The sequence below is a fragment of the Neltuma alba genome, unplaced genomic scaffold (assembly GCF_004799145.2).
Source record: "Neltuma alba isolate B1F8T4 unplaced genomic scaffold, ASM479914v2 tig00012727_pilon, whole genome shotgun sequence".
In the NCBI taxonomy this organism is placed as follows: domain Eukaryota; kingdom Viridiplantae; phylum Streptophyta; class Magnoliopsida; order Fabales; family Fabaceae; genus Neltuma; species Neltuma alba.
In genome coordinates this window covers 587,349-613,313 of record NW_021637149.1, presented here as the reverse complement: position 1 = coordinate 613,313, position 25,965 = coordinate 587,349, and the positions used below count along the sequence as shown (strand labels likewise).

The following is a 25,965-nucleotide window of genomic DNA, read 5'->3' as shown; positions in this document are numbered from 1 at the left end:
GCCCAAATTGGGATGACTGTGTTCTTCATTTTGCTGCTTCCCTTTCCGTTCACTCTTTTCCGGTACGACTGTGAGGATCCTTTACTTCATCCCGCTTTTGGCAATTAGTTGGCAAGTCTTTTCCTTTTTCTTTTTTGTCTCCATTGCTTATCTCTTGTTCTAATCTCTACCATCATGCAACATAACTGAGCAAATGAAGACACATTAAAGGCCAAAAAAAAAAAAAAAGGTCAATTTATTAAGTTCTCCAGACATCAGGATCTTGTCCACAATGACAAGGGGGAGTATGAGTATAGACCAAAGTTATGGATAGAGCTACATGCTAATCGCGCCCATATGAAACAAAGTAAAGAGACAAGGAATTTTCTTGTGATTTCCTTTTGATCAAGTTAATCGACAGACCAAAGAACTGCTTAGCATATAGCTGTGCATGCCTTTGAGGTTGATTCACCTTAGCTGACCGCAGGAGTATCCCTTTTGGGTTGAGATGAAGCAGCCTCTAGCGTCTTGAAAAATTCTTCAGGGAGAGGAGGAGGTCGATGGTAAGGAATATGCTTAGGAATTGACGCATCATTCTCAACAACTTCACATTCATAATCATCTGGGACACCCCATGGATTCCACTCTGCATTCAACATAAAGCATGAGCACAGACACACACACACACACACTAAATCCCACGTTTTACATTTTTCCTAAAAGTGGATTCACATTATTCCAATAGAGAAAGCCAGAATCGCACCAATTCATCAAAGTAAAGATCTTAACAATGCAAGAAATATAATGGCCAGAATGATTTTATTTTAATAATCAAAGACATTATTTTAGGATAAATGATGTCCACCAAATTGTCTAGTAACTCATCTTTACATACGATTACGTTATGCCCCATATTATAGTTACAGGCATGGGCTGAGGTTAAATGGAGTTTCTGCATGGTCGTATTAATTGGGAGAGGTGAGAGCCTTGGAGAGGGCTGAGATGAGAAACAGGGAAGGGAATGAACTAAGGCAGCTACTGTAACGGTCAGAGAGGATTTTTTGAAGAAGCTTCAGCTGGGAGGTTGCTGGCTCTTCAATTGCCAGGCAAGTCTTCTGTATTTTCTCCAATTTTCATCTACTGCCATCTGTTAGTTCTGGTATGCGAGGTTGAATTGTTGGGAATTAGCAACTCACCCAACAGATAACCAAGAAATGCCAACGATACACTAAAGCATGACCTGCACCATTTGTTTTTATCAGTCGCCTATATATATCACATATTCTTCTCAGACTAAAAGTATAAATAAGAAATAGAGCAAAATCTTCGGAAAAATATTTCATCTTATTTCACATTGACACTTGAGGATGTCTTTCCCCCTGATAAGATTATTGGAATTCAAGACTTTCGATCAGAGCTTTATTTGGCACATATCATACCTAGTACATGGTGCAAGAACAAGAGTGCATCCCGTGTTATGGAATTCTCACCAACCAAATAATTATTATACAGATAACAGGGCAGCAAAATTAGCTGAGTTGTCCATGTTGAGTAAAATTTTCCATAATTTCCCTTCCTCACCAAAAATAATTTTCTTGCCAACATCCATCAACAACGATCATCATCATCAATCCCAATAGCACAAACAAAAGGGACATATCAGCATTCAGTACCGATCATTTTGCCAATGAGTGTGAGCTCATCCTGAGCCTCTTCGATGAGCTCCTCAGCCTGGCCACAGCCAAGGCGCTTCTCGATCATCTCCCAATCCTCCTCTTCCTCGCAAACTTTGAGCCTCTGCCTTCTGAAGCTCTCCACGGCCTTACGGTAGCCTTCATCCTCAGGGACGGCCTGGACCTCCTTCAGGGTTTTAGTGCAGAGGCCGACCAGAACCTCTCGCGCGTTCGGCACCACATCCAGGCCCACAATCCCTGTCGTCTCCTTCACTTTGGCCATCAATGGCTGTGCAACTGCGTGCAGGAACATTTTTCAGAGTCTAATTTGTGTCGTACTGGATCACCGTGTCATCGGTTTGGCCCTGCATCGACATTTGCCGTCTCACGTTCTCCGGGAGCGCGACGGGTGACGGTCCGACCCGAATGAAAAATGGCAAACTGGGTCGGGTAGGATTCTTTCTTTTTCGGCCAAAGTCGGGTAAGGATTCTGGGATCAGGTTTCTTAGCAATTTTCCCCCTTGTTACATTACTTGCAATTTTTGTGAATGTATCCCTAAATTATTGGGTAAATTTTGGAAATTTGTGATGCATACGATAAAATTAGTGAATTAGCCTATAATGCATGAGAGAGTTAAATATTAATTTTCTAAATTAATTTTGGATACTTTAGTAAATTACATTATTAATTTTCTAAATTAACATTGGATACTTTAGTAAATTACATTTGGATAATTTGTATTTAATACTGTTTATTTTTACTTTTTTAATTTGTCGTTTTAATAGTCATACAATCTGATTGAAATGATGTGAAATTTTGGATTATTTTTTTTAAAGAAATTAAATTTAAACGTGCAAATAAATCTATAACTAAACAATAATAATTATAAATATTTTTGTGAAATCTATTTATATATAATATAAAAAATATAGAAAATACTCTAATTATATTGCAACTTATATATCTTAGATTTCATGATCTTCACGTAGTTTATTCATATATAATAACTTATAAACCCGACCTCTCCAATAGGAAGAAAAATTCTCCCTACCCTGTATCAAAACAAAGCAATGAATGTTCAATGTTTAAGCTCACCTGGTTAGAGTAACACGCATGCCAATAAGTTTGTGCTCAAAAGAATCAAGAAGGATAATTTTCACAATTATTATTACATATATCATGAATTAATTTGAAGCTCAAAGCAATATATCAAATAAACCACACAACAAGCACATATCGATATATTGAGTCCGAAGAACCAGCATCTGATTTTACAGTACACTTATTTATTTATTTTGCAAACTAAACTAGTAGAACATAAAAGGCTTGAACAATTATCGCAAACACTAGCTCGTTTAATTTTCTGTCACAAACATGCACAGCAAATGGATAAAACAAATGCCTTAATAGTTTATTCATCGGGTGACGATGGAAGAATCTTACAGGGCAACCTTGTGAAGCAGCTAGCTACCCCACGTAAAGGACTGCAATATCGATAGATCAAAAGTAGAAGTAATTTGTTAGTCAACAAAGTCAAAGTGTTGAGACATAGTGAACTAACGTAACACATAGTTCCAGAAAGGATATACATTTAAGTTTCAGCATATATAAATACCTATTTCTTGAATAGTTCTTCGCAAGAAAGCCCTTAACAATATCGATCGGTTTCCCTTGTGGTATAAGAAAAATGTAGCACTTATTTATCATCTGAAGAATCTTCAAAATATTCTTCGAAAATATATATAGTGCATTTACTTATTTTTAAGAGGCTAAAAACATTAGCTTTCTGTTTCTTCTCTGAACTGGGGAAAAAAAAAACTTTAGTTTTCGAAGTTTTTTCCCGTAAATAAAAACACATAAGTCCCTCCCAAAGACTGTATTTAATAATATATTATAACGAAATTATTAGTTCCCGTGCAGAAAAAAATACAAAATGATATATGAACACAAGAGAAATGGAAAACAAATACTAATTACGTACCTTCAAGTTGAACCTCTCCTCAGTTTGGCCACATTTATAGCGACGATCACATACACTTTGTCATGTATGCCGCTAATTAACCTAAAATAGGCATATCTGAAGGATTTGTTCAGAAATATTAGGCTGCAAATTCCCCAAAATCCTGTTACAAATCCGATGGACGAGCTGATAAAGAAACCTAGACCGAAAATTTGCTCATCTTCTTCAGAATTCTCATCATTTGGATGATCTTGTGTTGGGCTTGTGGGACATTTTGGAAGGGGAGCACCGCATAGATGAGCATTTCCCTCATAAGCAGAGGGATCAAAGCTTTGAAGTTGAGTGCCATGAGGAATTTCTCCTGACAAATTGTTGTGTGATAAATCCATCACACCAAGACGATCCACTTGTGAAAGTTCTGAAGGAATGTGTCCAGATAAGTGGTTCCTTGACAAATCAAGAAAGTCCAGCGACTTCAGTTGTCCAATGCTGGCAGGGATTTGTCCACTGAGCATGTTTCTTGAAATGTTTAAAGCAACCAATTCAACAAGATCCATCAGTTCACTTGGAATTTCTCCCGTTAACATGTTGCAAGTGAGGTCGATGGTTTTAACTAATCTCAATATACTTTGGTATTTGGACAACTTACCTTTCCATACCAGTGTTGCAGTGTCGTCCTCTGTGAAATGGAGTAAAGGGAGAAGACTATATTTATTGCCACGATAATGAGTATACTGTACTGTTGCATTAAACTTTGTTTGATTCTTCAAACCAGAAAGATGGTTGAGGCATTTTGGCAAACTTCCAGAAATATTATTCATCGAAAGGTCGAGGATTTGAAGTTGAGAGAGATTACAAATATTGAGTGGCAAGCTCCCAAAAAACATGTTGGACCTCAAAATGAGGACACTTAGCTTCTTAAGCCCATCTCCAATCCAGTGTGGTACTAATCCCGAAAAATCATTTCCGACAGCATCAAAAACCACTAGCTCCGTGCATTTATTCAGAGACAAAGGTATTTCACCTGAAAATTTATTGAATCCTAAATGTAAGGATTGTATATTTATCAATGAACCCATTGATGTTGGAATTTCTCCGTATAGGCTATTGTTTGCAACATCAAGAAGGGCTAATGATTCAAAATATTTCCAACAATCTGGAAGCACTCCTGATAGTTGATTGTTTGAGAGATCTAGGATCTCTAATTCCACGGTCTCATTCGGACATAAGAAAGTACTAGCATCTGTGAATTTATTATTAGATAGAAACAATGCCGAGGCTGTATGTGATAAATTTGATGGAATTGAGCCTTCAAACAAATTTGAGCTCAAATCCAGATCCCTAGTAAGAGAACTATGTCTGGGTTGAAAATTTTGTATTTCTCCAGTCATGTGGTTGTGTGAAAGGTTCATGCGCGAAAATGACAAATCCCAAAACCAACTTGGCATCATACCAGAAATTTCAGCGTTTGAAATATCTAATGACAAACTCCCCTTCTGGGTTCGAAGCCAATTTGGAAAGCCAGGGCCCAACTTACATGAACTTAAATTAATGTCGAATAACTGAAAACGGGGGATCCAATCAGGACTGATTTTAAATTCCAAGTCGTTAAGAGACATGTCCAAGTACCCTAGTTGAGAGAGTCTTGAGAAATGAGTTTCAGCTATGATACCGTGCAAGAAATTATTACTTATGTCTAAATCCTGCAGCTTTGACAATAATCCAATGCCATCATTTACAGTTCCGTTGAGTTGATTGCTAGAGAGATCTAATGCTTCCAAGAATGAGAACCGTGAGAAATTAGGTACCGACCCCGTAAACCGATTAAGAGATAAATCTAAGGTCTGTAGTGATATGCTGGCACAGTGGTCGAATGATGCAACAAAATCATCTAATTGTCCACTCAAGGAGTTGTTAGATAGATCTAACATTGTTAAGTTGCATAAAGCCAAGGATTTGGGTATGCCACCTTCAAGCTGGTTTTCCCCAAGGGAAAGTGTTTGCAAGCGGGGCAAATATCCCAAATTGAGAGGTATATTTCCTTTCAAATTTGTGAAGGAGAGATCAAGATATTGCAATCTCTTTAAAGAAAGAATGGCGTCTGGGAATTTAATTGCAGAGAAATTTTGGCCATCAAGGTACAAATAATTCAAATGATGCAATTCAGCCAACGACGGAGAAATTGTACCTTCCAAATGGCAGTTAGAAAGAACAAGTGCATCCACATGGCCCGTTCGGCTGTCACAGGAAACACCATCCCATGTGCAACAATCTGTGTGGTTCTCTGAACTTCCCCAGGAAGAGAGGGAGCCATATGGATCAATAAAGCCACGTTTGAGAGAAAGAAGGGAGAGTCGTTCCTTGACTTTGCACTTGACAGTAGTGTTGCCAACTGCGAGTGCCCCGCGAGAATAATGCACCAAAAGCACAAGGCAAGCAACAACAAACCTCATATCTACCATCCTTACGCTGTGGATATAAGGTTATGATGCAGTTTGCTATGCGAGAGAACAAGCACCACAAAGGCCATGTATTTATAGGCAAGATTTTGTTGTCTTCATGATAGTGTTGGAGGATATACAGACTCTCAATATAAATTCAAAATTATATAAAACAGGCTTTAAATTTTCTAAATCCGAGATCTTGAGTAAATAAACAGAGAGATTTGGATATATGAATGATTTGGAATTGTTTGCTACACCATATATATCATTTTAACTTAATAGTGATTAAAAACAGGGACAAAGTATTGGTTGCCAGCACGAGAATTGCCCTTTGTATTATTGCATAGTAAATTTCCACGCAGTTTCATTTTCTTCCATAGTGTTTTTATCCACCATGAGAGTGACACTTCATTCCAAAATTGAAGGAATAAGAATATATGGACTTTTATCTTTTGCCAAAGAATATATGACTTTGAAATATTGGAGGACACATGACTTCCAATATACAAGACGATGAATTTAAAATACTATATATATTGATATTGGAGAGTGCACTGATCCATTTTTACATTCCAGTTTTAAAAATAGCAAGGCTAAAGACTTTAAATTGTTAAAATTTGAACTTAAACGGACATTATAGTTCTATTTTTTTTAGAAAATATTAATTTTTTAAAATCTGTTGTGTGTTTTCTTTTTCTGGTAGTAACATTACTTTTTTTTTTTTACATGTAATAGCAAATTAAATTAGTCAAGATCCGAAGAAGAAAGCAGAGTTGTCGTCAGAGAGATTTCAAAGACTTCCAAAATGAAAGAGGCGTTCAAAATTTGATTTGGAAACTTGAGTTTCGAACTAAACTTTACATTTAGATTAAATTCTAATTCTAATATCTGACAAAATCGAAAATAAAGTTGACATTTTTCAGCGAGGCGAAAGACTCAAGCTCTTCATTTATCTAACAAAAACATCTGCGTGTTCCCAAAATTTAAGCAGTATTAGAAACAATTATGAATTATATATAATCTGTATTCAAAATATACTTTTACTGAATAAGAAGTTGTATTAATGCTCATACTTTTGAAAGTTGATTTGCACCTAACGCCATACGAAAAGTGTCATTTGCGTGCTTCTTCCTCTTCAAGTGGAAGACTTTGACATTTTGGACGTGGACTTGGAAATTCCAAAGTGCAGTGGAAGACTTTGACGTTTTGGACGTGGACTTGGAAATTCCAAAGTGCATGTTCCCCCATCAACAACGTGCCTGACCTTTTAGTATATACTCTTCTGGTTTTTAATAGAAAACCTAATTATTAAGTTGATTTTAATCTTAAATATAAGATTTATTTCTCATATTTATTAATTTTTTTTATAAATTATTCTTATAGATACTCTGTCAACCATAATTAAGTAGAAGATAGTGGAAGAATATTAATAATGATGATTATGGTGTTTTAGGAAAACCATATCATATTTCTTATAGTTAACTAAGTTATCTAACTTTCTTAATCTAATCAAATTAATTAAATAGGTCTTATATTAAAACTGGAGGAATATTTTGTTTTAAATTCTTACACGGATAAATTCCTTTTTTTTTTTTTTAACCTTGATTCCACGGGTAAATTCAGAGCATATGTTCTTTAGAATTATAAAGTGATTGGACACGCACATGCGCACATTTCATTAACTTGATTAATATAAAATCTTACATAGAATTGATTAAAATTGTAAATAATTCAAAAAATTTCATATTTTTCAAGGAGGAACAATTACAATATTAAAATTTGACTTCATTTTAATCTGTTTAATTTTTTTTTAATTTCTGGAACAGTATTTTACTGGTTTCAAATTCTAGGGAGCGGACTAGATCAACTCTCAGAAAATATTAGCTTTTTGTTAAATAATGAACTTTTGTCTGGCATCATTCTCACTTAATTTTTGTAACAATCCAACGTATCCTCATCTTTAATTTACGAGCGTGATGGGAGGAGAAAGTCTCTTATAAGCCTTTTTTTCCCCCTACTACTTCATTCAAATTCGATAAAGTTTTTCATTAATATGAGATATTTGATGATTTTAATAGTTTGTAATTTTTTGTGATTTATCATAGGAAAATATAGATAAATATTGTCTATAATATTTTTATTATTTTGTACATAATTTTAAATTATATTATTTTAAGTGAGACCGATTTTACCAACAAGCGGTGCCCCTGCTAGTCCAGTGGCTGGTCCAGTTCTAAAAGGAGTGGTAGCACAGTACTTCATTAATTTGCCTTTTGGATATAAAGCTATTAAGAAAGGATATTCGGCTTTGATGATGCGCCAATCAGACTAGGAGAGGCGTCCGGATAGAGTGTGGGGGCGCTGTACAGGATCATAGCCGAAGAGTGCCTTATCCTCCAGCACTCTTCCTTTGGAGCTGGAAATGCTTGTCGATAATCTAAAATCTTACATAGAATTGATTAAAATTGTAAATAATTCAAAAAAAATTCATACTTTTCAAGGAGGAACAATTACAATATTAAAATTTGACTTCATTTTAATCTGTTTAAAATTTTTTTTATCTCTGGAACAGTATTTTACTGGTTTCAAATTTTAGGGAGCGGACTAGATCAACTTTCAGAAAATATTAGCTTTTTGTTAAATAATGAATGATTTGAAATCGTTTACTACACCATGTCATCTTTAATTTGCTCATTTATATTTCTCCAAATGCTTTCATTGCTTCCGTGATTGCCGTTTAAGCTCTGAAAGCTACCATGTTGGAAGCGGCAAGATCAGGAAGTTAGCCCTCTGCAATGTTATAGTCTTCCCAAGTCTCGTCTATCCTGCATTGAGCGTCCTCTTAGGTGTCGAAAATGGAGTAGTGATAAATGGATTCTGACGTATTCCTCTTTCGTAGATAACCGTTCAATGTGGAGCACAGATGATGTAAACGCGCTAGTCCATGCTGCTTCCTCCCGTATTGCTCGTGCCTGCAGTCCTGACACGCCATGGTACTCAGACCTCACTCTCTGTTTGAGACTTCTTATCCTCCTGAGTATGTGCCCACATGAAATTGAAAATTTAGTCTTGAAAGATTGAAACTTTAATGAATAGGGGCCGAAAGGTAGTGCTGTCCTTGCTTATTTCGAGTTTCTTGATAAAATAAGGATCAAACAAAATAAATGAGAACTTATACTAAACAGTCCCAGCTTCCTTTGAGAAACCTATGAAGAGACCAGTGAGCTCGGTCGTCAGACTCTGTTAATTAGATTGACTTGTTGAACCAATTGGCCAATGTCTTCAGTCATGTCGAATGCCACTTCCCTACCTTTTCATGGTTTCTGTAACGTTTCGGTTAAGAATTTGCGTACCTGTAATGCGTAAAAGCACATAATTTTATCGGAGGAAAATTATAATAGAGACTATAAATACACAGGGGCAGATATATTAGGCCGTGTGAGAGACTCCTTATTAAGAACTTTCACAATTGACTTCATTAATGATATTATAACAATTTTGGTTCCTTATGTTCTTATTATTATAAGAGTTAAAAGCTAACTTTGGGAGAAATTAAAGAAAACATATGCAAAATTAGATGTATAATATAAATATATATAATTTTAGGATGCATGACTTATTATGAAATACTTGTGTGATGTCTTATTTTTATAGTTAATAAAATTAAATTTTAAAATAATCATCAATATGTATAAATTGTGAAATACTCTTCTTAGAAGAATTAAAGTCTTTTTCTCTTGACAACCTTGAAATTGTCATACCGTAAGAAAGGCTTCATGATTCCTTTTCTTTCACAACGTTTGTATCCGCCATGAGATTGACACTTCATTCCAAAATTGAAAGAATAAGAATACAGACTTGAAAATATAGGTAGAGACGACACTTTCGAATCTACATTTTTTTTTTTTTTGGAATGATAACTGAGAAACAAATAAAAGGAGACAAGATACAAGTCCAGGCTAACCAAGCCTATTGTTCATCATCACTTTCCACCTCAAAACGTAGAGGGGGAGGGTGATCTACATGTTATTTTACAGTAAATTTAAAATACTATTTTAATATATTTATATAGGAATAGAAAGGGCAGTGGTCCATTTATGTTTCATTATGGAAGAATTAACTAGGCTAAAGACTTCAAATTTTTGTAAGTTTGAACTCAAAGAGGTGGTATAATTATATTTTTTTATATAAATATTAATTTTTTAAAAAAAAGTGTTTTCTTTATCGGGTAGTTAGTCACATTACTTTTTTACATGTAATTAGAAAATTAAAATAGTTGATATCAAATGGACACAGGCTAAGAGGATTTTTGTTGTTGGCAAGCACAATTTGGCTACAAGATAGTAGAGTTGCACAATTATTTATTTTCTCTTATGTTTCACACTCTCTTTTTCAATCATATTTTCCCATGAGTTATTTTTCATTATTTTTCTTATTTATTATGAGAACATTTTTTTGGCCAAAAATTATAAGAACATATTAAGAAATAAAAATATATCTTTTACTTATTTATGATTGAAAATTTATAATACAGATTCTTTTTAATTGAAAGATTTATAATCTAAATTAAGTTGATCATGGTTAGAGAAGGCAGCAAAACTCTACCACCAAATATTTAATATTGTTGCATTCACAAGACTCCAACTTGATGGAAATCGTTGGTTATGTTGATGCAGCTCAGATACGTGTACTCTCACTTAAAAAAAAAAAACAGAGAGAGAGAGAATCATTGCACATCAGTTTCTTCAGGATAACTTCGATGGAGACTGGACCTTTTGATTATGCTTTTGAGGATATTTCCATGGCGGTGTCCGTGCTCAGTTTGCTTTACATACTGAGAGGGTGTTTGGATAGAAATCAAACTATAGTTTCAGAAGTGCTTTTACGAATTACGAAGTAAATATGTGGAGGAGATTATCTCGTTTTGCGAAAAAATACTTCTGAAACCATGGTTTTGAGTTTCCCAAACACCCCCTGAGTCTTGTTCAAGTCTTGGGCCTTCTTTGGGTCATCATTTTTTTTTCCTTAAAGAAAAAAGACTTCTCCACTTATCAGAGCTTTGAAAGTAAAAACGGTCTTTCAACTATACAGAATTACTTGGCACAAAAAAAAAAAAACTACCCAGAATTACTTGGTTAATTATAATGTTTATATTATAAATTCATTGCAGAAAATTATTTACCTTGCAATTTGGCCAACATAAATTTAATTAATTAATTTATTTTTTTCGACATGCAAAGAGAGCCAGAGAATCAGAGTTAATGATGGCTTGATAAGGCTTATAAATAAGTGAATGATTTCTATTAAGCAAGAGTCTGACTTGAAACTAAGAAGGAACCCAACTGATAAACAATATGATCACTACCACAAAGAAGCTAGCTTGGTCTAACAAATCACAATATAGAACTGTTACGATTAATGAATGAAAAGCCTCTCCTCGATCAATTGTTTTCTTATAATAAATTAAACATGTATACCTTCTCTTTTCCCATATAGTATCCAAGTAAAGCCAAAAAGACAAAAGGAAATGGCATATATGTGTAATCTGATTTCATGATGAAGTTGAAAGAAGCATATCAGGCAACGATGGGCTGCAGATCCTCTTCATTCCTTGCAACAAACTACGATATTTAAATAACAAACTAAAGGTTGCTCAACTTTGTCATTACCTAATTAACAGGGTTTAAGATATGAAACAAATGAATAAATAAACACATTCGCTTAATTACTCGAGGAGAATATATATTCTAAACTAAGTTTTCACAAGAATCTCAGAAGATGCATGTTGTCAGCAGTTGGGCGACAAATTTATATGTGACATGTAAATGCAAGCATCAGTTCATTTTAGAAAGATAAAGACAAATGTTGATTACCTTTACGTTGGAGCCAATCCAATCCATCTGCGCAATTTAGCCGTGTTTATCACGTACAATTTTTCATAAGCCTCACTCCAGAACTTGAAGTAGGCATGCCTCCATGATTTCTTCAAAAGCAATGAGCAGCAAACTGCCCAAAATCCAGAGATAAACCCCATTGCCAAGCTAATGTAGAACACTAATTGGCTGAAAAATTGATCATTGTCTCCAAGATCACGTCCATTATTTTCATGATCACCTCTAGCTTGCTTAGTTGGACATCTAGGGAGGGAAGCTCCACAGAGATCAAGATTTCCAACCTAAGCAGATGCATCAAAGCTTTGAAGTTGAGTGCCGTGTGGGATTTCTCCAGATAGTTTACTGAATGGTGAGTCCACTACACTGAGGCGATCTATATGTGCAAATTCAGATGGAATTCTTCCAAAGAAATCTTCGAATAAATAATTGACTAAAAACCCAAACACTATCACCACTCCTTTAACACCACGGAGTTCATTATCTAAAGCCGAATAACTTATATCTACATCAGAGTTTGTTTTATTAGCTGCTCATTATTCTCAAGTTCAAATTCTTGATCTCTCCATGAACAACATTTCAGGAAGTGTACCCAAATGCCTCAACAATCTTAGAATAAGTACACGCAACAATCTCAGTGCATCTCCAATCCAACTTGGAAATAATCCAGAGAAATTGTTTTCGGCAACATCAAATGTTTAAAGCAAAGTGCAGTTTTTCAAAGTGGATGGTATTTCACCTGCAAGTTTGTTGTTTGCAAAATGAAATCCTCGAATTTGTCTTAGGGTACCCAGTGAATCAGGAATCTCTCCGAAGAATCTATTATTTGCAACACTGAAGAAGATCAAGCATTCAAAATATTTCCAGCAATCAGGAAGGGCTCCAGACAATTGTAAGTCACTTATAATCCCAAATAACCATGTAATCACCAGGGAAATTTTTACTTAATAAGTCCAATTGCCAGAATCAGAACAATCATTGAGAAAAAAAGTAGATTATTAAAAGTGTCAGTGTGTATGATCTTTTTTTTTTTTTTAAATATTATATGTTTTAAAAGACCCTAACTTTTTTTTTTCCAGCTATACCTTGAGGATTTTAAGTTTTCAACTCCGATCACAATATTAGCGACATCTGATCCTATCTTAAATTTAGTCATGCAGCATCAATGCGCCCATGTATTTGGTCCTGGAAAAGAAGCTTGATGTCCTTCCTTCCTTCGATCGCAAGGTTCATATGTAAATTGTTACAGGTATCTAACAAAATCGCACCAATTCATCAAAGCAAAGGTCTTAACAATGCAAGACATATAATGGCCAGAATGATTTTATTTTAATAATCAGAGACATTATTTTAGGATAAATGATGCCCACCAAATTGTCTAGTAACTCATCGTTACATACGATACCCTTATGCCCCATATTATAGTTACAGGTGTGGGATGAGGTTAAATGGAGTTTTTGCATGGTCGTATTAACTGGGAGAGGTGAGAGCCTTAGAGGGGGCTGAGATAACAAAGAGGGAAGGGAATGAACTAAGGCAGCTACTGTAAGAGTCACAGAGGATTTTTTGAAGAAGCTTCAACTGGGAGGTTGCTGGCTCTTCAATTGCCAGGCAAGTCTTCTGTATTTTCTCCAATTTTCATCTACTGCCATCTGTTAGCTAGTTCTGGTATGCGAGGTTGAATTGTTGGGAATTAGCAACTCAACCCACAGATAACCAAGAAATGCCAACGATACACTAAAGCATGACCTGCACCAATTTTCTTTTTATCAGTCGCCTATACATATCACATATTCTTCTCAGACTAAAAGTATAAATAAGAAATAGAGCAAAATCTTCGGAAGAATATTTCATCTTATTTCACATTGACGCTTGAGGATGTCTTTCCCCCTGAAAAGATTATTGGAATTCAAGTCTTTCGATCAGAGCTTTATTTGGCACATATAATACCTAGTACATGGTGCAAGAACAAGAGTGCATCCGGTGTTATGGACTTCTCACCAACCAAATAATTATTATACGGATAACAGCGCAGCAAAATTAGCCGAGTTGTCCATGTTGAGTAAAATTTTCCACAATTTCCCTTCCTCACCAAAAATAATTTTCTTGCCAACATCCATCAACAACGATCATTATCATCAATCCCATTAGCACAAAGAAAAGGGATATATCAGCACTCAGTACCGATCATTTTGCCAATGAGTGTGAGCTCATCCTGAACCTCTTCGATGAGCTCCTCAGCCTGGCCACAGCTAAGGCGCTTCTCGATCATTTCCCAATCCTCCTTAACCGAAGAACAACAGAGAAGTAAAAGAGAGAAAGATAAAGCTCTGAGTAATTCTTTTATTAACTTGACTTTTTTTCAGTACAATTAGAGCTTTTCTCAACTATTTATACTGTAAGTAGTTATAACATACTAAACTGAAGTTTGTTACTCGTGAGTCAAGTTGGGCCCACCACAGCTGGTTACAGCTAAGCATATAATCCAATACTCCTCTTGCTCGCAAACTTTGAGCCTCTGCCTTGTGAAGCTCTCCACAGCCTTACGGTAGCCTTCATCCTCAGGGACGGCCTGGACCTCCTTCAGGGTTTTAGTGTAGAGGCCGATCGGAACCTCTCGCACGTTCGGCACCACATCCAGGCCCACAATCCCTGTCGTCTCCTTCACTTTGGCCATCAATGGCCGTGCAACTGCGCACAGGAACATTTTTCAGAGTCTAATTTGTGTCGGACTCGATCATTGTGTCATCGGTTTGGCCCTGCATCGACATTTGTTGTCTCACGTTCAAGGGAAGCGCGAGAGGTGACGCTCTGACCCGAATGAAAAAGGCAAACTGGGTCGGGTAGGGTTCTTTCTTTTTCGGCCAAAGTCGGGTTAGGATTCTGGGATCAAGTTTCTTAGCAATTTTCCCCCTTCTTGCATTACTTGCAATTTTTGTGAATTTATCCCTAAATTATTGTACAAATTTTGGAAATTTGTGATGCATACGTTAAAATTAGTTAATTAACCTATAATTCATGGGAGAGCTAAATATTAATTTTCTAAATTAACTTTGGATAATTTACTACATTACATTTGGATAATTTGTATTTAATACTGTTTGTTTTTACTTTTTCATTTTCATTTTTCATTTTAATAGTCATACAATCTGATTGAAATAATGTGAACATTTGGATTGCTTTTAAAAAAAATTAAATTTAAACGTGCAAATAAATCTATAACTAAACAATAATAATTATAAATATTTTTGTGAAATCCATTTACATATAATATAAAAACTGTAGAAAATACTCTAAGTTTATTGCAACTTACGTATCTTAGATTTCATGATCTTCACATAGTTTATTCATATATAAACCCCACCTCTTTAATAGGAAGAAAAATTCTCCCTACCCTGTTTCTAAACAAAGCAATGAATGTTCAATATTTAAGCTCACCTGATTAGAGTAACATGTATGCCAATAAGTTTGTGCTCAAAATAATCATGAAGGATAATTTTCACAATTATTAGTACATATATCATGAATTAATTTTGAAGCTCAAAGCAATATCTCAATTAAACCACACAACAAACACATGTCGATATACTGACTCCTTAGAAATAGTGTCTGATTTTACAGTACAATTATTTATTTATTTTGCAAACTAAACTAGTAGAACATAAAAGACTTGAACAATTAGTGTAAACACTAGCTCGTTTAATTTTCTGTCGCAAACTTGCACAGCAGAATAGCAGATGGATAAAACAAATGCCTCAATAGTTTAGTATTCATCGGGTGACGATGGAAGAACCTTACAGGGCAACCTTGTGAAGCAGCTACCTCCCCCATGCAAAGGACTGCAATATCGATAGATCAAAAGTAGAAGTAATTTTTTAGTCAACAAAGTCAAAGTGCTGAAAAATAGTGAACTAACGATCGGTTTCCCTTGTGGTATAAGAAAAATGTAGCACTTATTTATTGATCCGAAGAATCTTCAAAATATACTTCGAAAATATATATATAGTGTGCATCTACTGATTTTTAAGAAGCTAAAAACATTAGCCTTTTGTTTCTTCTCTAAACGGACAAAAAACTTTAGTTTTCAAAGTTTTTTCCCGTAAAAAAAAACACCCAAGTCTCTCCCCAAGACTGTTTCAAAATATATTATAACGAAATTGTCAGTTCCCCTGCAGAAAAAATACAAAATGATATATGAACACAGGAGAAATGGAAAACAAATACTAATTACGTACCTTCAAGTTGAACCTCTCCTCCACCTGCGCAGTTTGGCCACATTTATAGCAACGATCACATACACTTTGTCATGTATGCCACTCATTAACCTAAAATAGGCATATCTGAAGGCTTTGCTCAGAAATATTAAGCTGCAAATTCCCCAAAATCCTGTTCCAAGTCCGATGGACGAGCTGATAAAGAAACCTCGACCGAAAATTTGCTCATCTTCTTCAGAATTCTCATCATTTGGATGATCTTGTGTTGGGCTTGTGGGACATTTTGGAAGGGGAGCACCGCATAGATGAGCATTTCCCTCATAAGCAGAGGGATCAAAGCTTTGAAGTTGAGTGCCATGAGGAATTTCTCCTGACAAATTGTTGTGTGATAAATCCATCACACCAAGACGATCCACTTGTGAAAGTTCTGAAGGAATGCGTCCAGATAAGTGGTTCCTTGACAAATCAAGAAAGTCCAATGACTTTAGTTGTCCAATGGTGGCAGGGATTTTTCCACTGAGCATGTTTCTTGAAATGTTTAAGGCAACCAATTCAACAAGATCCATCAGTTCACTTGGAATTTCTCCCATCAACATGTTGCAAGAGAGGTCGATGCTTTTAACTAATCTCAATATACTTTGGTATTTGGACACCTTACCTTTCCATACCAGTGTCGCAATGTCCTCTGTTGAGGAGGGACCGCGATTATTTGGATCAACATAATCACCATACTATACTGTTGTATCAAAATTTGTTTGACTCTTCAAACTAGAAAGATGGTTGAGGCATTTTGGCAAACTTCCAGAAATATTATTCATCGAAAGGTCAAGGATTTGAAGTTGAGGGAGATTACAAATATTGAGGGGCAAGCTCCCAAAAAACATGTTGGATCTCAAAATGAGGACGCTTAGCTTCTTAAGCCCATCTCCAATCCAGCATGGTACTAAACCCGAAAAATCATTTCCGGCAGCATCAAAATCCACTAGCTCCGTGCATTTATTCAAAGACAAAGGTATTTCACCCGAAAATTTATTGAATCCTAAATGTAAGGATTTTATATTTATCAATGAACCCATGGATGTTGGAATTTCTCCATATAGACTATTATTTGCAACATCAAGAAGGACTAATAATTTAAAATATTTCCAACAATCTGGAAGCGCTCCTGATAGTTGATTGTTTGAGAGATCTAAGATATTTAATCCCACGGTCTTGTTTGGACATAAGAAAGTACTAGCATCTGTGAATTTATTACCAGATAGAAACAATGCAAACGCTGTCTGTGAAAAATTTGATGGAATTGAGCCTTCGAACAAATTTGAGCTCAAATCCAGATTCTGAGTCAAAGAACCATTTCCGAGTTGAAAATTTTGTATTTCTCCAGTCATTTGGTTGTGTGAAAGGTTCATGGATTCAAATGACAAATCCCAAAACCAACTTGGCATCATACCAGAAATTTCAGCATTTGAAATATCTAATGACAAATCCGACTTCTGGGTTCGAAGCCAATTTGGAAAGCCAGGGCCCAACTTACATGATCTTACATGAATGTGGAATAACTGAAAAGGGGGGATCCAATCAGGACTGATTTTAAATTCCAAGTTGTTAAGAGACATGTCCAAGTACCCTAGCTGAGAGAGTCTCGAGAAATGAGTTTCAGCTATGATACCGTGCAAGAAATTAGAAGCAATGTCTAACGTTTGTAGCTTTGACAATAATCCAATGCCACCATTTACAGTTCCGTTGAGTTGATTGTCGGAGAGATATAATCTTTCCAAAACTGAGAACCGTGAGAAATTAGGTACCGACCCCGTAAAACAATTATAAGATAAATCTAAGTTCTGTAGTGATATGCTACCACATTGGTCGAATGATGCAACGAACTCATCTAATTGTCCACTCAAGGAGTTGTCAGATAGATCCAACACTGTTAAGTTGCATAAAGCCAAGGATTTGGGTATGCCACCTTCAAGCTGGTTTCCCTCAAGGTAAAGTGTTTGCAAGCGAGACAAATATCCCAAATTGAGAGGTATGTTTCCTTTCAAATTTGTGAAGGTGAGATCAAGATATTGCAATCTCTTTAAAGAAAGAATGGAGTCTGGGAATTTAGCCAGAGAGAAATTATGGCCACCAAGGTCCAAATAATTTAAATGATGCAATTCAGCCAATGACGGAGATACCTTCCAAACTGTAGTAAGAAAGATCGAGTGCATCCACATGGCCTGTTCGGCTGTCACAGGAAACACCATTCCATGTGCAACAATCTGTGTGGTTCTCTGAACTTCCCCAGGAAGAGAGGCAGCCACGGGGATCAACAAAGCCACGTTTGAGAGAAAGAAGAGAGAGTCGTTCCTTGACTCTGCACTTGACAGTGGTGTTGCTAATTGCGAGTGCCCCGCAAGAGTAATGCACCCAAAGCACAACGCAAGCAACAAGAAACCTCATATCTACCATCCTTATGTTGTAGATACAAGGTTATGTAGTATGTGAGAGAACAAGCACCACAAAGGCCATGTATTTATAGGCAAGATTTTGTTGTCTTCATGATAGCGTTGGAGGATATACAAACTCTCAATATGAATTCAAAATCATATATAACAAGCTTTTAATTTTTTAAATCCGAGATCTTGAATAAATAAACAAAGATTTGGAAATATGAATTATTTGAAATCGTTTACTACACCATATATATCATTTTAACTTAATAGTGACGAAAAACAGAGGCAAAGTATCCGTTGCCACCACAAGAATTGACTTGTCTTCCCCTCTTATCCACAGACTATCTAATATTAAGCCGTGTTAGAGACTTTCATCGACTTTTCTTCAGAAGTTTGAAGTTTCCACAATAAGCTTCATTTGTTAATATGACAGTTTTGGTTGCATATGCTCTTATTTATGTCTGAAAGAGAAAAATAAGAGTTAAAATTTAACTTTAGGGGAAATCAACCAAGACATACGCAAAATTAAGTATATATATTATAAATGTAATTTTTGGATGTATATATGAATGATAATATTAATTATGAAATACTTGTAATGGCTTATTTTTACAATTCTACAAAGAAAGTTAGTAAAAGTTAAAATCATCATCAATATATATAAATTGTGAAATTAAATATATATATATATATATTGTACACGTGAAAGGCTTCATGATCAAAGACTTTGAGTATGTTTGATTGAGTATGTTTGAAATAACATATAAATATCTTTTTAATCGTGATTTACAAAATATGAGGTAAATATATAAGAAGAGTTTTATCTCGATTTACGTGATATGTGTTTATAAGTCTTTCATCGCTATTCCAAACTTGCCCGTTGTGTTATTGTATAGTAAATTTCCAAGCCGTTTCATTTTCTTCCATATTGTTTGTGTCCACCATGAGAGTGACACTTCATTCCAAAATTGAAAGAATAGACTTTTATGTTTTGCCAAAGAATATATGACTTTGAAATACTGGAGGACACAAGACTTCCAATAAACAACACAATGAATTTAAAATCCTATATATATTGATATTGGAGAGTGCAGTGATCTATTTTTACGCTTCATTTTTAAAAATAGCAAGGCTAAAGACTTTAAATTGTTAAAATTTGAACTTAAACAGATATTATAGCTATATTTTTCAGAAAATATTAATTTTTTAAAATTTGTTTTGTGTTTTCTTTTTGTGGTAGTAACATTACTTTTTTTACATGTAATAGCAAATTAAATTAGTCAAGGTCATGAGAGAGACTTCAAAAACTTCTAAAATGAAAGAAGAGTCCAAAATTTGATTTGTAAACTTGAGTTTCGAACCAAACTTTACGTTTAGATTAAATTCTAATTCTAATATTTGACAAAAAAGGATTAAATTCTAATAATGTATAAAAAAAATTAGTGTGAGTCTAATATTAAGCCATGTGAGAGACTTCCATCGACTTTTCTTAAGAAGTTTGAAGTTTTCACAATTGGTTTCATTTATTAATATGACAGTTTTTTGTTGCATTTGCTCTTATTTACGCCAAAAAAAGAAAAGTAAGAGTTAAAATTTAACTTTGGGGGAAATAAATGAAGACATACCCAAAATTAAGTATATACTATAAATATAATTTTTGGATGTATATATGAATGATAGTATTAATTATGAAATACTTGTAATGGCTTATTTTTACGATTCTACAAAGAAAGTTAGTAAAAGTTAAAATCATTGTGATCAAAGACTTTTAGTATTTGTGAAATAACATATAAGTAGTTTTTTAATCGTGATTTACAAAATACAAAATAAGTATGTAAGAGGAGTTTTGTCACGACTTATGTGAAATATGCTTATAAATGTTTTTCATTGTCATCCCAAACAGACCCTTTGTATTATTGCATGGTAAATTTCTACGCCGTTTCATTTGCTTCCATAATGTTTCTGTCCACCATGAGAATGACACTTCATTCCAAAATTGAAGGAATAAGAATATTATATTTTTGTTTTTTTGCCAAAGAATATATGACTTTGAAATATTGGAGGACACAAGACTTCCAATATACAAGCCAACGAATTTAAAATCTTATATATATTGATATTGGAGAGTGCAGTGATCCATTTTTAGGTTTCATTTTTGAAAATAACAAGGCTAAAGACTTTAAATTGTTAAAATTTGAACTTAAACAGATATTATAGTTCTATCTTTTCAGAAAATATTATTTTTTAAAATTTGTTGTGTGTTTTCTTTTTCTGGTAGTAACATTACTTTTTTACGTGTAATAGCAGATTGAATTAGTCAAGGTCCAAAGAAGAAAGCAGAGTTGTCGTAAACAAGGAACAAAAAACCGGACCGAAAATTCAACCGGTCGAGACAGTGGGTTAAAGGTTACTGGTTGGACCAGAGGTCAGACTGGGGTCGAATCGGTCATATTAAAATAATATAATTTAATTCATAACATTAAAATAGAACAAAATTCATAAATAATAATCAGTCAAAAAAAGATAAGAAGTTACAAAATAGTTTTAGATCAAATCTACTAATTAAATATATTTTTAATTAATTATTTATGTGCAAGCACCTGCTCTAAAGCCAACCTTACCAGCCCCAACATCGTACACCACCTCCAATGTTTTTTTTTGGACATTTCCAAGAATGGTCACACCGCTTGAATCTTGATTCGAAGAAAAAGCCAAACACACCTGTGTTTCCCGCACTACGTATAGTTGCCTCCAACTCTACGTTCACCCCACCGCCAAACGACAATGTTATCTTCAGAACAACAATAGTTTTGTACTTACTAAACATGTGTCCAGGATCGACACCGGATCTGCCTTTGGGTACTTGGACATTACTTTCCTGAACGCGTCTCTCAGGGGACTATACACCCCCAGGGGGAGTTGCGTGATGACGGTGCCGGAGTCGATGATCGTGCTGGGGGAGAACGTGGAGGTGGAGATAGGGAGTTTGATGTCGGAGAGGGTGATTCCTGTGAAGTCGAGGCCGTAGAAGGAGGAGCCCTGGGGAATGGAAGAGAGTGGGGTGAACTCGACGTTGCCGGAGGAGTATCCTTGGCCAGGAGAAAGGAGGGAGTGAGGGACTGAGGGAATTGAATCCAAAAACAGCGCTTGATTTTTTTTTTTTTTTTTAAAAAGTAGACGATGTCGTTTTGGATAGCTGGGGGAAAAATATATAACCGGTCAACCCCCAAACCGGGCGGTTGACCGGTTAAATACCGGTTACTTATCGGTTCGCTAGGGGGCTGGTTTTCATGTTAAACCGGACCGGTTCACCGGTTGAACCGGCCGGTCCAATCCGGTTTTTTTTTCTTTGGTCGTAAGAGAGACTTCAAAGACTTCTAAAATGAAAGAGGCGTCCAAAATTTGATTTGGAAACTTGGGTTTCGAACTAAACTTTACGTTTAGGTTACATTCTAATTCTATATCTGACAAAAAGAGGATTAAATTCTAATAATGTATATTTTTTTTTTCATAAATTGTTTAGGATTTCACCCACCATCATATTTATTTGTTTCCATGCGTTCCAAATTAATTTGGATTGAGCCGGGCATAGCTACAAAGTGTGACAAAACTCTATCATCGAGTAGTTAAAAATCATTATCGTACGACTTTCCGGTAGACAAAAAACAATTTACTCACTAATGCAAAGATTTGCATCAATTCATAACACATTATATATATATATATATAGGGAAAATTTAAACTTGATTGCGAAATGTATTATGTCATCTAATTTTTAATATAAAATTTATTAAATATAAAATCTCAATCCACTTTTTTAAAAATTTATAATTTTTTTTCTAATATATCCCTATTAATTGCTATATGAAAGGAGGTTACTAGTAATGAAGTAACAATCAAAAGGTTATATTAAAGAATAAAAAAATTTAACGCATATTTATTACAAATAACTATATTACAAATGACTAACTTACATAATTTTTTTAATTTTAATATTTGTAAATTAATTATTTAGCTCCTATAGAGAGAAATTAGTTTATAGACCATGTAACTCATTATAAAATTCATATTATATATAATAATATTGATAAAATAAAAATGCAATATAATGTTAGATATAACACTCCAATGGCCTAATTATTATGGAACTCAATGAGCGACGGATCGAGAACAAAGTATTTGAATTGGTGGGCACCATGAGAATTGATTTGTCTTTCCCTCTTATCCCCAGACTTTCCAGATATATTAGGCCGTGTGAGAGACTCTTTCTTAAGAAATTTCCACAATTGACTTCATTAATGATATTATAACAATTTTGGTTCGATATGTTCCTATTAGAAGAGTTAAAAGCCAACTTTGGGAGAGATCAAAGAAAACATATGCAAAATTAGATGTATAGTTTAAATATATATAATTTTAGGATGCATGAATTATTATGAAATACTTGTGTGATGGCTTAATTTTATTGCTAATAAAATTAAATTTTAAAATCATCATCAATATGTATAAATTGTGAAATACTCTTAGGAGGATTAAAGTCATTTTCTCTTCACAACCTTGACATTGTCATACCGTGAGAAAGGCTCTTCATGATTCCTTTTCTTTCACAATGTTTGTATCCGCCATGAGAGTGACACTTCATTCCAAAATTGAAAGAATAAGAATACAGACGTGGAAATATCGGTGGAAATGACACTTTCCAATATGCATGTTATTCTACAGTAAATTTAAAATCCTATTTTAATATATTGATATAGGAATAGAGAGGGCAGTGGTCCATTTTACGTTTCATTATGGAAGAATTAGCTGGGCCAAAGACTTCAAATTTTTGTAAGGTTGAACTTAAGCAGATATTATAATCGTATTTTTTAAATAAATATTATTTTTTTAAAAAAAATGTGTTTTCTTTTTCGGGTAGTTAGTCACATTACTTTTTTACATGTAATTAGCAAATTAAAATAGTTGATATCAAATGGACAATTTAGCGAAAAGATGGTAGAGTTGCACAATTATTTATTTTCTCTCATTTCTCACACTCTTTTTTTTTTTTCAATCATATTTTCTCATACATTATTTTTCATCATTTTTCTTTTTTATTATGAGAACATTTTTTTGGCCAAAAATTATAAGAACATATTAAGAAATAAAAATATATCTTTTACTTATTTATTATTTTTAACTAATTTTTTGTTATATGTAAATTAGTTATTGAAAGTTTATAATACTGATTGATCTCTTCAATTGAAAGATTTATAATCTAAATTAAGTTGATGATGGTTAGAGAAGGCAGCAAAACCCTGCCACCAAATATTTAATATTGTTGCATTCACAAGACTCCAACTTGATGGAAATCTTTGGTTATGTTGATACAGCTCAGATACGTGCACCTCATAAAAGGGGGCAAAAAAAAAAAAAAGAGAATCATGGCACATCAGTTTCTTCAAGATATCTTCTATGGAGACTGGACCTTTTGACCATACTTTTTGAGTATATTTTCATGCTGGTGTTCGTGCTCGATTTGCTTAACATGCTGAGTCTTGTTGAAGTCTTGGGCCTTCTTTGGGCCATCATTTTTTTTTTGGAAAAAAGACTTGTCAGAGTTTTGAAAGTAAAAACGGTCCTTCAACTATACAAAATTGCTTGGCACAAAAAAAAAAAAACCCAGAATTACTTGCTTAATTATAATTTTCATATTATAAATTCATTGCGGAAACTTATTTACCATGCAATTTGGCCAACGAAAATTTAATTAATTAATTTTTTTATATATAAAGAGAGGCCAGAGAATAGTTAATGATGGCTTGATAAGGCTTATGAATGAGTGAATGATTGCTATTAAATATTAATCCATCTGCCAATTTGGCCGTGTTTATGACTGCAATCACGTACAATTTTTCATAAGCCTCACTCCAGAACTTGAAGTAGGCATGCCTCCAGGATTTCTTCAAAACCAATGAGCAGCAAACTGCCCAAAATCCAGAGATAAACCCCATTGCAAAGCTAATGTAGACCACTAATTGGCTGAAAAATTGATCATCGTCTTCAAGATCACGTCCTTCATTTTCATGATCATCTCTAGCTTGCTTAGTTGGACAACTAAGGAGGGGAGCTCCACAGAGATCAAGATTTCCCACATAAGCAGGCGCATCAAAACTTTGAAGTTGAGTTCCGTGTGGGATTTCTCCAGATAGTTTACTGAATGGTGAGTCCATTACACTGAGGCGATCTATATGTGCAAATTCAGATGGAATTCTTCCAAACAAATGATTTCTTGATAGATCAAGTGAGTCCACTGGCTCCAACTGTCCAATGCTTGGAGGGATTTCTCCGTTAGTCTTGTTTCTTGACAGGTTTGAGGAAACCAATCCAACGAGATCCATCATTTCGCTTGGAGCTTCTCCAGTTAACGTGTTGTTGGAGAGATCAATACTCTTCACTAGTCCCAAGATAGTTTGATATTTAGCTTCTTTACCTTTCCACACCAGTGATAAACTATCTTCGAATAAATCATTGACTAAAATCCCAAACACTACCACTACTCCTTTAAGACCACGGAGTTCATTATCTAAAACCGAACAACTTATATTTCCATCATAGTTTGTTTTATTAGCCAAAGCAGAAAGATTGTTGAGGCATTTGGGTACACTTCCTGAGATGTTGTTCATGGAGAGATCAAGAATTTGAACTTCAGAAAGATGGAAAAAATTGAAGGGCAAGCTCCCAGCAAACATATTGGACCTTAGAATAACTACACGCAACAATCTCAGTGCATCTCCAATCCAACTTGGAAATAATCCAGAGAAATTGTTTTCGGCAACATCAAATGTTTTAAGCAAAGTACAGTTTTTCAAAGTGGATGGTATTTCACCTGCAAATTTGTTGTTTGCAAAATGAAATTCTCGAATTTGTCTCAGGCTACCTAGTGAATCAGGAATCTCTCCGAAGAATCTATTATTGGCGATACTGAAGAAGATCAAGCATTCAAAATATTTCCAGCAATCAGGAAGGGCTCCAGACAATTGAAGTCATATATGATCCCAAATAACCATGGAAATCACTAAGGAAATTTTTACTTGATAAGTCCAATTGCCAGAATCAGAACAATCATTGAGAAAAAAGTAGATTATTAAAAGTGTCAGTGTGTGTGATCTATTTTTTTTTTTTTTTGGTAAAAAAAATAACTTTATGTTTTAAAAGACCCTAACTTTTTTTTCAGCTATATCTTGAGGATTTTAAGTTTTCAACTCTGATCACAATATTATCAACATCTGATCCTATCTTAAATTTAGTTATGCATCATCAATGCGAACGTATGTTTGGTCCAGGAAAAGAAGCTTGATGTCCTTCCTTCCTTTGATCGCAAGG

General features: G+C 34.6%; 3 protein-coding genes across 4 annotated transcripts; all 3 read right to left on the bottom strand.

Annotated features, from left to right (window-relative positions):
• Positions 1–322: 322 nt before the first annotated feature.
• Positions 323–14,664, bottom strand: LOC114730311 (probable NADH dehydrogenase [ubiquinone] 1 alpha subcomplex subunit 5, mitochondrial). 2 transcript variants are annotated; one of them, XM_028917355.1, is made up of 3 exons: positions 14,471–14,664; positions 1,653–1,780; positions 323–625 (listed from the first exon to the last, which is right to left on the bottom strand). In XM_028917355.1, the coding sequence occupies exons 1-3, from the start codon at positions 14,653–14,655 to the stop codon at positions 453–455; spliced, it is 486 nt and encodes a 161-aa protein (XP_028773188.1). In that variant the 5' UTR covers positions 14,656–14,664; the 3' UTR covers positions 323–452. The 2 variants fall into 2 exon arrangements, with proteins under 2 accessions (XP_028773188.1, XP_028773189.1); XM_028917356.1 differs by lacking the exon at positions 14,471–14,664 and having other exon boundaries at positions 1,653–2,000.
• Positions 14,665–16,185: 1,521 nt separating this feature from the next.
• LOC114730297 (receptor-like protein EIX1) lies at positions 16,186–18,761 on the bottom strand. Its single transcript, XM_028917344.1, has 4 exons — positions 18,343–18,761; positions 17,613–18,200; positions 17,438–17,499; positions 16,186–16,893 (listed from the first exon to the last, which is right to left on the bottom strand). The coding sequence occupies exons 1-4, from the start codon at positions 18,614–18,616 to the stop codon at positions 16,186–16,188; spliced, it is 1,632 nt and encodes a 543-aa protein (XP_028773177.1). The 5' UTR covers positions 18,617–18,761.
• A 5,601-nt stretch (positions 18,762–24,362) lies between these two features.
• Positions 24,363–25,708, bottom strand: LOC114730296 (receptor-like protein EIX2). The gene is made up of 2 exons (XM_028917343.1): positions 25,674–25,708; positions 24,363–25,563 (listed from the first exon to the last, which is right to left on the bottom strand). The coding sequence occupies exons 1-2, from the start codon at positions 25,706–25,708 to the stop codon at positions 24,363–24,365; spliced, it is 1,236 nt and encodes a 411-aa protein (XP_028773176.1).
• Positions 25,709–25,965: the final 257 nt, after the last annotated feature.